This window comes from Sorghum bicolor, chromosome 9 (genome assembly GCF_000003195.3).
Source record: "Sorghum bicolor cultivar BTx623 chromosome 9, Sorghum_bicolor_NCBIv3, whole genome shotgun sequence".
Classification (NCBI taxonomy): Eukaryota; Viridiplantae; Streptophyta; class Magnoliopsida; order Poales; family Poaceae; genus Sorghum; species Sorghum bicolor.
The window spans coordinates 54536380-54547438 of NC_012878.2; the positions used below are offsets into that span (position 1 = coordinate 54536380).

Here is an 11059-nt window from a genome sequence, read left to right on the forward strand (position 1 = left end):
ATTTGAGCAAGTGAACAAAGAAATGAATGAACCAACACACCTCAATAATACTATCCCTTTGTGTCATTTGACGTTAGGAAAGGCTGCTCTTCCTACGTTTTAGTTAAATATAAAAATCATTAAGGCTGCAAATTTATCTTAGAAGCACAGATCATGGGCATAGAGACTCAATGGAAGCTGTGAATTATTATGCCGTCATAAAGCACCTGAGTACAAGTAATATAACGTCTTGTTTCAAGGGGTCAAGATATCAGAAGTATCCAACAGTGTTACAGCTCATTTCTTTTTTTTTCCGAGATCGCGACTTCACGCGTTTTTCATTAAGAAGAAGAGCCGAAGGAACGGCAAAGTAACCGATACAAAGGATTCGCAAGTAATCCATGGATTACCGACGAAGCCCCCAACACAAACGAAAAGCAAGAACAAAGAGGGAGGGGCCCCTCCACCTGACAACCCCAGCTAACTGGACCTAATAAAAAAGGAACAACACAGCTCATTTCTCAAATGAAAAACTAAAACAACATGAAACACGTGGAGATTGTTAGACGAGCTAACAGGCCTTTTCTGCCAGATCAATACTAAATCATAACACATCCCTACGTGAATAAACCACAACAGACGACTGAAGGTCTCTGTCAACCTTGAAATGGGAGTGGAAAAATCTCCTCACCTGCCAACCATAACAAGTATTAATGAGTTTGAGTACTAATGTTACGAAACAAGAAATCCTACCATTATTGCCGTGTGATCCCACTGAATCAAGCATATGGCATGTTTTTTTGTCATCTTTCAAAATACTAGGTATGTATGTAGTTCTAATGAAATAGCAGGGCAATCAAAAGCATTTTTCTGTTAAGGCATCCAAATATTTGCATTTGTAAGCAATTTAAAATTCAAAATGACAAATCAGAAAATTTCTTATGTTAATCTGGACTCCATATAAAATTTGTAGAGTTGCGTTATGCGGTAAAACAATGTCCTTGAAGGCTACAATACTGCCAAATTCATGGAAATTCCTACACTAGTTAGTAACAGATACTGCTTGGCAAATAATTATGCTGGAAAGCGGTATACTGCGTGTCTATTGAACCTTGAAGTGAAAAAGAAACAACGTGATATCTAAGGTACAATGGCATATTACCTCAAGAAAGGAATTGTGCAGAAGCAACTGAAGAACGTGTCTTTCTTCAGACTCAAATAATACAATGTGACTGAATGTAGATAAATTTCCAAAAACCCCACCCACAAACTCAGATGGACTTGTAAGGAAACGATCTGACTCATCCAAGGTCCCTTTGTTATCACTGAGTGCAGTAGAAAGAGTCAGCAGGGACGTATGTATTCAAGAACAAGTATAGATATGAAAGGTTAAATATTTTTGCATTCAAAAGAACAAAGAAAATAACCACCTAGGAGTGCAGTCCAAAAAGCGCATAGGTAGATCGTAATGTAAGGTTGAGTAGTAAGGTGTTGAGTGACAAGGCATGAGAAAGAGGACACTCTTCACTCTTCCATCATGGGCTTCTTTTGACAAATAATACATAACATCTTCTGTTCCCCTCTGCCACAATGAGTGTTGAATATGGGATATAAATGGAAATAATGGAGAAGCAACAAAAGTAATCCCTAGATGCATAGAGCAATACAACAATATGGAAGTATGGAAAACTTACTTGATGGAATAAGGACATATATAAGGACATGGGAACATTGGTTATGACAAGAAGAATAACAGAAAGTTGCAACCTTGAAAGGCTTCTTTTCCCATGCTGATTTTTGGCCTTGAGTTGTGACATGGCAGCTAAGCAGTAACCTGAGAACATCAATGCTAAAGGTAGCACCGGAAGAACAAATCTGCAGTATTCAATCTATTTGTATCACAGCATGTGAATAACGAGAAGAGGTTACTTGACTACAAGGGCACTTCCAATAAAAGGCGAATACCTGAATTCTTTGTGTCCAAGTATGCTGTAAACCCCTAATACCCAAGCAATTAGACCTGAAAGTCTCCATTCCCGAGACTTTACAATACCGTACATTGCAAATGGTAAGAATGTCCAAATCATGGATGGAAAACCCTGTGTAAAGTACCAGTGGAAGACATGTGTTCCATAGTAGTCTCCTCCCGAAGAGAAGAGGTTGAATTTCAAAAAATTAAGTGGTACTATAACACGGGAACCAAACATCCACCAATCAAGGAGTGTTGTTACTGCAAGGACAATGGCCCTGCAGAAAGATTAAACAAATTATATCGAATAGTCATACATTGGGAAAGATAAAAAAAATGGCATCACAACAGAATCAACAAATAAGCAACATACGTCCTCCCAAAAAAAAAACAAAAAACAAAGAATTGAGGGTGGGGGTGGGACTTGACATGGACGACTGAAAAAAAAATGTCAGCATTGTGCATAAGTCCAGTGTGCAAAATCAAGAAACAATAAAGATAAGCCAGTGTAGTGAAATTCACAAAATCTTAGACAACGGAACATAGAAAGTTGCCATGAATTTTAACAATAACTTACCCTATTGGAATGACATCAAGAAGGACAAAACGACATTTTGATTTCATCTGAATAAAATCCAAAAGACCAACATATAGCCATGTTACAGCACTTGTTGGTCGAATGGCACAGGACAAGGCTGCTATCAGAAGAGCCACTTTTCTTGATGAGGCACTTTGTTCACAGACAGCATGCTGCTTTGAAACGATTGAGGTTGCCTTGGAAGACTCTATTGCAGTAAACCAGTAATAGAGTCCAGCCACAGTCAAAACAGTCTCCAAGCTGTTTGATAGAGTCCGCGTGATACAGAAAAACATGAACCAGTTAACCAACTGGGAAAATAACTGCAAACAGTTTGTTAAGGCTGACATCCAAGGTCATTGTATTCATATACTAATGATGAAAATCATATAGATATATAGATGAGTTTAAGGATACTGCCCACTGGGCAACCTGACCATTGAAAATAAGTTTGGAAAATTTATACAAGTAGAGATCTCCAAAAGCTGCAAACACAGATTGCAGGAGACGGGGAGCCATCACCTACAGGAGAACAGAGAAGCAGCTAAGGAAATGCTCCTCCTCAGAAAGTGAAAGGGATGAAGCTGAGTAGCTGACTAACTGAGTAGAGAGCTAAGGACGAATGTACTGAGTTATGTTGTTGGAGCAGACTCGCATGATTCTCATGAGCTTGATGCTCAAATTAAGCTAGCAATTTGGTAGTTTATACTTTATAATTAAGATTAAACTACGTTTTCATATGTTTATTATGATAAGAGGCTGGTATCACAAGGCCAACACAATGACTCAAACTGAGTTCCAAGTCATTTTTCAGAATAATTCTTGATCTTGAATATTTCTTTCAAAAAGGGACAGCCCAAGGTACTGATTACTTGATTAGAGAAGTTTTGTTCCTGGTAGTACTGTCATATAATAACCTACCCCTAGAAAATAGAAATCATGGTCCCTGACAATTCTAGCCCCAGAGGCTTGTGACTATTCACCATCCTCCCAGCAATTGAATTGATGCTCTGCTAGAGCTGACATGTTACCATAACCCATGGAGTGTCTAGGTGGAGTAGCGCCAGGATCTTGTAGAGCGCAGCAAAGATCAACGGGTGGAGGTAACTTCGCAGCCCCCGCTTCCACTCCCATGTAAGGTGACCATACCTGCACCCAACCACAAAAGAACAAAAGTTTTAGCAATTGGGCATCAAATTCCCATGAAAAACAATGCTACCCTGATTTCGCAGGGAAACCATCTCATTCCCTCGAGCTAAGCAGTGGTGAGCAGCAAGCCGATCCAGCTCGGGGCACACTGTAACTAAAACTAGCGAAACAAGCAGCGGCGGCAAGGCGAGGGCGAGGGCGAGGGCGAGGTTACCCGAAGGCGACGCGGTGGGCGACCTCGAGGCACTGCCAGTGCTCGTCGGGGTTGAAGTAGGTGCGCACGAGCAGCGCGTTGGCTGCGCGGAACGCCAGCGCGAGCGCCAGCACCCTCCGGTCCGACCCCAACACCGCCCTCGGCTGAATCCGCCCCGACTTCTCCGGCGTAGGGGCCGGACCGGCGTCGCCAGGCGGCGAGCCGGCAGCGCGAGATCGTCTCCGGTGGCTCATCACCAGGGGCCGGGCCGACCGACCAGGCCAGAAGTTCGAGGCGGAGCCACCACTAGGGCGGCCGCCCTAGGTCCCTGTGGCCGAGCACCCGTTCCCCACTCCGGAGCTGGCGTCTCGAGAGGACGCGACGAGCGAGGCCGAGCAGCCGAGGAGCTGAGGTTGAAGACGGCGGCGGCGCTGCTTCTGTTCGGGTGGAGATCGGGGATTGGGGCATCATGGGCCTGGCGCCTCTCCTGAAACCAGACGCAGCCCAACAGCCACCCAGCGTCTCAGCCCAGGCCAGGCGGCCTTAGGGCAGTGTGGCTGGGATGGAAGAGTAGGTGAAGCTGAAGATATAATTGGTTCAAACAGTGGCATTTCTTGATTTTTTATTTTGTACTTCTACAACTTTTGTTCTTAACAAGCATGTTGCTTTTTTATCTGAAATTTTATAGTTTTCTTGAGCTGAATTTTCCACAGGCTCCATCGAATCCGCCTCCACCCACCACGTACGCTCGCTCGCGCCGCCACTTTCAATGCCTCTCACGTGGTTCCACCGGCTCGCATGTGGTGCACCGGGTTCTTTCTTAGGCCAGTCTCAATGTATAGTTTCATTACACAGTTACCAAGACTATAAACTAGGTAACCGAGCCATAGGAATTTTATGAGGATGAAACTCCTCTCTCATCTGATGAAACTCCTTTTTTTAATGACTTTGCCAAGTCAGCAATTTTGCTTTTGTGGCACCCTATTTAATATGCATGACACTCTCGTGAAACATGCATTGAGACTGGCTCTATAGGTGATTGCTCTCCCCCTCGGCTTGATTCAATTCGATTCGCGTCTACTGACATCGGCGGTGAACCGTGGAAGCACTGGCAGATGCCAGAAGTGAGCCTTCCAAGCCTCTCTTCCATAGGGCTTCGACCTTCAACTACAAATGCTTAGTGCAGCGCATGAAACTCCCAAGACCACCTTAGTCGTGTAGTCAGTCTATTTAAACGCTACACACTAGTAGTAATGTCATTTTCATTTAATCAGAAACTCGGTTCTGTTTAATTGACTGCTCACCCTATTTAATCTGAATAATAGTTAAACAATAGTACATTAGGGAGGATCCAAGTGGCCTCCGTCAGGCTAGACAAAATGTAATGTTGATGTAGCTTTCTATGAAGGGAATCGGTCTGCGACGATTGGTACGGTGCTTCGGGATCAAGATGGTAGAACGTGCGAGGGCACAAACAAATGGTTTGAGTTTTGTCTGACCCCTCTTGCAGCAGAAGCATTGGAATGTTGCGATGGAATGCAACTAGCAAAGGATCAAGGCGTCAACATGCTACTTCTAGAAACGGACTGTCAGGTCCTGGTTAGCCTATGGGTGAACCGATCACAGCAAAAATCTGAGATTTCTTCCCTTCTTGGACAGATGGAGGAACTTAGCTGGAGCTTTGATAGTTTTGATTTTCGTTTTATTAGTAGAAACTGTAATAAGCTAGCTCGTACTTGTGCTCGCTTGGTATCCCGTGATAATTAGGTGGTCGAGTGGCAAAATACCTAGTCTCATGGTCGTAATTTTACCCATATTTAATGAATGCTCCGGCTTTGCCTAAAAAACAGAGGATCCAAACATCCATGTAAATCTCCGTTGACACAGTACCTAGGGAGCTGGTAAAGCGTATTGTATTAAATCTTTCTCTATATTATATACAAAAACATGCGTAACCAAAAAATAATTAAATGGCAGTTGTCATACTGTTTACTGTTTTAAGATTCAGAAAAATACTGTTCTCATTAATATAGTAAATCTGATGGCATTGACGCGCAGCTAACCTAACCTATCTTGCGAGCATGATCCGCGCGCGGAGTCTGTCCACGAACGTGCAATTAGCTCAGTAGCAGTGTGATCGATTAGTGAGGTTTGGTGGGTGACTTGCTTTGGCGATTGGCTTGTTCGTCGTCGTTGCGCCCCCCATGTTCACTCAGATTTCGAACTCGTTCGCAAGTCATCCGCCACGTACGGCAGCAGCATTCAACGGCAGATTTGTTGCTGCATTTCTTAACACATAATACCGGCCATTCCAGTCGACGCACGACGCATGCATGTTAAAGAGTAAATATATCTGAAACCAAGCGTATTTATTTGCTTATTGCATTATACATACAATCGTTGAATGCATGATGAATCACACACACACACACACACAAGAACATTCTAAGACCACATAGCATAGCATTGCATTGGATTTTGCTGCGATCGATAGGTTTTTCCTTCCTCTCAGTGGTCAGCGCACGAGATCATCCATCTGCTTTTATTATTTCACTTGATCTGTCGTCATCGTCGTGTCCTCTCCACCTCCTCCAACAAGAGCTGCATTTGTCGTCCCGCCCTGCTGTTGGGGTTGTCGTCGCCGTCGCCTTCCACCACCACCTCCTACTCCTCCTCCTCATCATCATCATCGCCATCATCGTCCTCTTCCTCCTCATCATCATCCTCATCCTCCTCTTCTTCCTCTTCTTCTTCCTCCTCCTCCTCCTCCTCATCCTCTTCCTCCTCCTCCTCCTCCTCATCATCATCATCATCATCGGCCTCATCATCATCATCGTCGTCGTCGTCGTCGTCAATGGTGGGTAGCTGGTGGCGACAAAGAGGACAGACAGCGTTGCGACGGAGCCACTGGAAGATGCAGTGCTGGTGGAAGATGTGAGAGCAGGGCATGGCCCGGAGCGCCGATGTCGCCGCCGTCGTCGTCGTCTCTGCATCAGCTGCTGCTGGTGCTGCCGTGTCCTCCTCCTCCTCCTGATCCGGAGGACGATCGTCCAAAGCCTTGAGGCAGATGGCACAGTCGTCGCCGACGTCCGTGGTGGTGAGCACCACCTCCTTGAGTCCCAGGATGGCCTTGTCGGAGGCGGGGATGCAAGCACGCTTGTTGCTGCGAGTAGTAGCGTCTGGAGATGGAGATGGTGATCGCGGACGGGATCGCGGTTGTTGGAACGAGATCGGCGGCGACCGGTGATGATGATGGTGACGATCACGACCACGGTGACGGTCGCCATAGTGAGGATCAAGATAGGGGGCCAATGCCAAGGCTAGGGCATCTTCCTCCACATCCTCATGGGGTGGTTCCTGATACCGAGATTGTCGATCGAGCATGTCCATGTACGTCGGATCGTAGAACTGGGACCACCAGGCATCATCTAGCAAATGAACTTGTGCTAAAAACCCCTCCTCCATCTCGCTCGCCGGCCGATCAACCTCGCTCGTCGCCGTCGAGCGCCGGCCCGCTCGATCGAGGACCCTAATTAACTTGAGGAGGAGGCAGCGGCCGGTACGTAGGCGCGGTGGACGGTGATGCTGGCGGTGGCGGCGGCAAACTAAATCGGCGGATGGATGGAATGATCGATATATATGAGCAAAAGCAACAAGGAGGCCTCAGCAGCGCACGCGGCGGCGGCTAGCAGATTCCGATTCCCGTGTACTACTCGATCACCACGCGGATTGGAGTGTACGTACGTGTCGCGTACGTACGTGGCCCGCGACCTCTGGGATGTCCGCGTGTCCGAGGGAATACGTATCCCCGCAACCAGAAACCGTCGTTCGTTGCACTTTGAGATTCATGGTACGCCACTGTAATTGTAATCATGTCACACTTTAGGTCTTGTTTAGTTCACTCTAAAATCTAAAAACTTTTGAAGATTTAACTTTTCAAGATTTCTCATTATATCGAATATTGCGACACATATGTTGAGCATTAAATGTATATAAAAAATAACTAATTACATAATTTATCTATAATTTGTGAGACAAATTTTTTGAGTCTGGTTAGTCTATAATTGAACAATAATTGTCAAATCTATACCTAACAATAAAAAAATAAATTTCTCACCCTCTATTTTTTTGTCTGTCTTCCCTTAACTACCACCTATTAGAGCATCTCTAAGAGATTAGTCAAAAAGACTAGCCAAATTTACTAATTTAACTACTCTCTAAAATAGATTTAACAAAAAATATTAGAGTACTCCAACAAACTCTATAAATGATGGCTAGTGAGGTAGGCTCGAATAAGGTGGGATGAAGAGCTACTAAATTTGGAGAGTTGTGTTACATAGTCTGTTAGAGCATCTTCAAGAGACTAGGTAAAATTATATTCTAAACTACAAGATTTAGCCATTGCGTAAAATACAAAACTCAATCAAAACATAGAGTTCCACAACAGCCTTTATATAGGATAGCTAATGACGATGACATGCTATATGACAAGCGGAAGTTTAGGAATAGCAAACTTGATATTTTAGCAAACCAGATAGCATACGTGTTGGACTTTAATGTTTGCTTTAAAAATGTAAAAATAGCCTAGATAACATGGATAGCATATCTGTTGGAGTTGCTCTTAGAAACGTTTTTCCTTCAACAATAGCCAAACTTACTTTTAAAAAATAATTTAGCTAATCTCTTGATGATGCTCTTAGATATAGAGAGAAATCCTTGCGAGCCACTAAAAAAGTCGTAATTCCTTGTGATCCATTGAAAAAGTTCAAAGGACTTCAGTGCCGCCACTCCAAATATTTTTTGCCCTCTAGGCCACTGCCGTTAGATTAGGCTCTAACGATGTCAAACTGTGGGTGTGAAAAGCCAACAATGCCCTTAGGTATAAATATGTTGTTAATTTTTTTGAGCATCTTAATGACTTAAAATGGAAAAACTCAAAACTAAAAGGTTGTAATCTCGTCGAGATCTACCATTTTTATATAAAAAAATTATTTATTATATATCACAAAAAACAATTTTTCAAAGATATATATTAACCATACCAAATCATATGTTTTTTGCGAAAGTAAATGAAAATAATTTTTATATTAAAATTGTAGATCTCGACGAGATTTACGACTTTTTAGTTTTGAGTTTTTTCATTTGAAGTCGTTAGGATGCTCAAAAACTTTAATGGTATATTTAGACCTAAGGGTATTTTTTTCCCACACCTGCGGTTTAACACCATTAGAGCCCAATCTGACGGCAGTGGCATGGAGGGCAAAAAAAATTTAGAACAGTGGTGCTGAAGTCCATTGAACTTTTTCAATGACTTATAAGAAATTGTGATCTTTTATATTAGCGCATTAATTTAGAGTGTGGACCTCCTATATAATTAATTAAATTGATATCGAGGTATCTCAAACTCACCGGGACATGGCTGTGGCTAGGATACCTCAAGTGCCTACCAGTGCGGATGCATCCTCCTTTACTTCGCTCATCATCCTTTGTAGTGTAAATTCCAGCATACAATTAATTACTTGAATGCATGAATCTGCCCAATAATCTAAATCTTGCATGTGCTACTAGCTTTCAAGACGAGTCATGTCATCATCCAACATATATGTTCTTGGCAAGTTTTTTAGCTTGTTCCTCCGTGCCTTTTTTAACTGTTTCTTTTTCTATACCTCATATTGTGTCTTTTATGTATTTTTGTTTTTCTTATATACATAAAATAAATAATATAATATAACATTGTGGGCCTTTCAACCATTAAACCTCCTGTAATTTCGATGAAACAAAGATTTTAAGTACTAGGTTGTGTTGTAGTTTAATCACTGCATGTGGCAAGCGCGGAGAGCACTACATCTCAAAAAAAATTTAATCATATTAAAACCTAGTTAGCTAATTAAATCATAAACGGACTAAACTCCATATTACCTATAGCAACATATATTTTTCTTATAGATAGTATTAAAAATAAAGGTATGATATATTAGATGTAAATATTTTTAACCTTTGAAATAGAAAAAATATATCAAGGTTGTATATCAAATTAATACATGCTTAATAGGGTATTTTTCATATTATTTTGTTAAAGCAAAATATGTGGAGAGATCCATTTTATTTTATTTTATTTTTACAAATTAAGACTAGGGTCATAGTTTTTAGAACTCCGTGTGGTATTTTCATATTATTGTCACATTAACTTATATTATGGATGTCATGGTTACTATAAAATAAGTTATAGCTTTTAAATGTTAAAGAAATGGTACACCATAAATGAATATGTATCATGTCGTTGTTTTTTCATAAACCATTTCTCATTCTTTCCGTTGCAACGCACGAACACGTTTAGTAGTACAAACGAAAGTGCTACGATGTTAAAATCTAAAAAAAATTTGAATCTAAACCCGCCCTTAGTTGGTGTGCACTCTTCTCCTCGTGAACCAGGAGCCTCCCCTGAGCTTCTTACTTTCTATATCTTTCCCCTCCTCAGTAATTTCCCCAGTTTCCCAATTGCAGCACTTACGCCCTTGATGATGCGGCCGCCGCCATACCATATGGATTGCTTAATCTGTTACTTTGGAGGCTATCATCTTGATGCACATGAGAGACATGAGGGGTCAGGGCAGCATCCATCATCGATTTGAGTAAGGCAGAGACAACCGAATCATCTCAGTCCATGGGACACATGAGGTTTGTGATTGAATTACTTCATCTCTTCATTTTCAGGTTCATGTCGATAGCATAGACGGAGCTAGGTGATTTTTGGCGGTGGAGAGAGGGTTGGCGTACCCTGTCAGTACTGGTGGTTGCCTGTAGAGAGGAGTTTGTCAGTGGGATGGAGCGGATGGGGAGGGACTACTAGGCCTAAACACATTAGTTGATGTTTTGTTTCATCGTTCCGAAGGAGATTGACAACGCCCGTGCCAGGAAACACGGAATGTCTTTACAGTCTTCTAAGAATCCGACGGAGCAGGACATATCTTTATGCAGGCTACCCACACAGCATCAACATATTTCAGAAGCTGTTAAGATGGCCAAGGTTCGCACCCCTTATTGACTACACAGATCTCTTCTTGGATTAATATTTTATTGCCATGTTAGACTTTTAATTTCCAGTGTATATAAGTTTTTCATGTGCCTGATTTCGTCACATTCAGGCGTATTCTCCGTCCGAAACAGAGGGCGATACGGCACGTAAGGAATG

General features: G+C 42.5%; 2 protein-coding genes across 3 annotated transcripts; both read right to left on the reverse strand.

The window, feature by feature from the left end:
• LOC8080103 (GPI mannosyltransferase 3) lies at positions 212 to 4422 on the reverse strand. Of its 2 annotated transcripts, none has more exons than XM_021447644.1 (9): positions 3889 to 4422; positions 3557 to 3674; positions 2943 to 3047; positions 2526 to 2848; positions 1945 to 2226; positions 1674 to 1854; positions 1410 to 1561; positions 1142 to 1304; positions 212 to 670 (listed from the first exon to the last, which is right to left on the reverse strand). In XM_021447644.1, the coding sequence occupies exons 1-9, from the start codon at positions 4119 to 4121 to the stop codon at positions 584 to 586; spliced, it is 1644 nt and encodes a 547-aa protein (XP_021303319.1). In that variant the 5' UTR covers positions 4122 to 4422; the 3' UTR covers positions 212 to 583. The 2 variants fall into 2 exon arrangements, with proteins under 2 accessions (XP_021303319.1, XP_021303320.1); XM_021447645.1 differs by having other exon boundaries at positions 3447 to 3674; positions 3889 to 4420.
• Positions 4174 to 7448, reverse strand: LOC110430481 (E3 ubiquitin-protein ligase RNF38-like). The gene is made up of 2 exons (XM_021448192.1): positions 6677 to 7448; positions 4174 to 4354 (listed from the first exon to the last, which is right to left on the reverse strand). The coding sequence occupies exons 1-2, from the start codon at positions 7330 to 7332 to the stop codon at positions 4174 to 4176; spliced, it is 837 nt and encodes a 278-aa protein (XP_021303867.1). The 5' UTR covers positions 7333 to 7448.

Coding starts and splice junctions, on each gene's coding strand:
- LOC8080103 (XM_021447644.1), bottom strand. CDS start 4,121: ATGAGCCACCGGAGACGATCTCGCGCTGCCGGCTCGCCGCCTGGCGAC. Junction 3,048..3,556: donor TAGACACTCCATGGGTTATG/GTAACATGTCAG, acceptor GTTCTCCTGTAG/GTGATGGCTCCCCGTCTCCT. Junction 1,305..1,409: donor TTTTTGGACTGCACTCCTAG/GTGGTTATTTTC, acceptor TACTGCACTCAG/TGATAACAAAGGGACCTTGG.
- LOC110430481 (XM_021448192.1), bottom strand. CDS start 7,332: ATGGAGGAGGGGTTTTTAGCACAAGTTCATTTGCTAGATGATGCCTGG. Junction 4,355..6,676: donor GATGATGAGGCCGATGATGA/TGATGATGATGA, acceptor GTCTGGTTTCAG/GAGAGGCGCCAGGCCCATGA.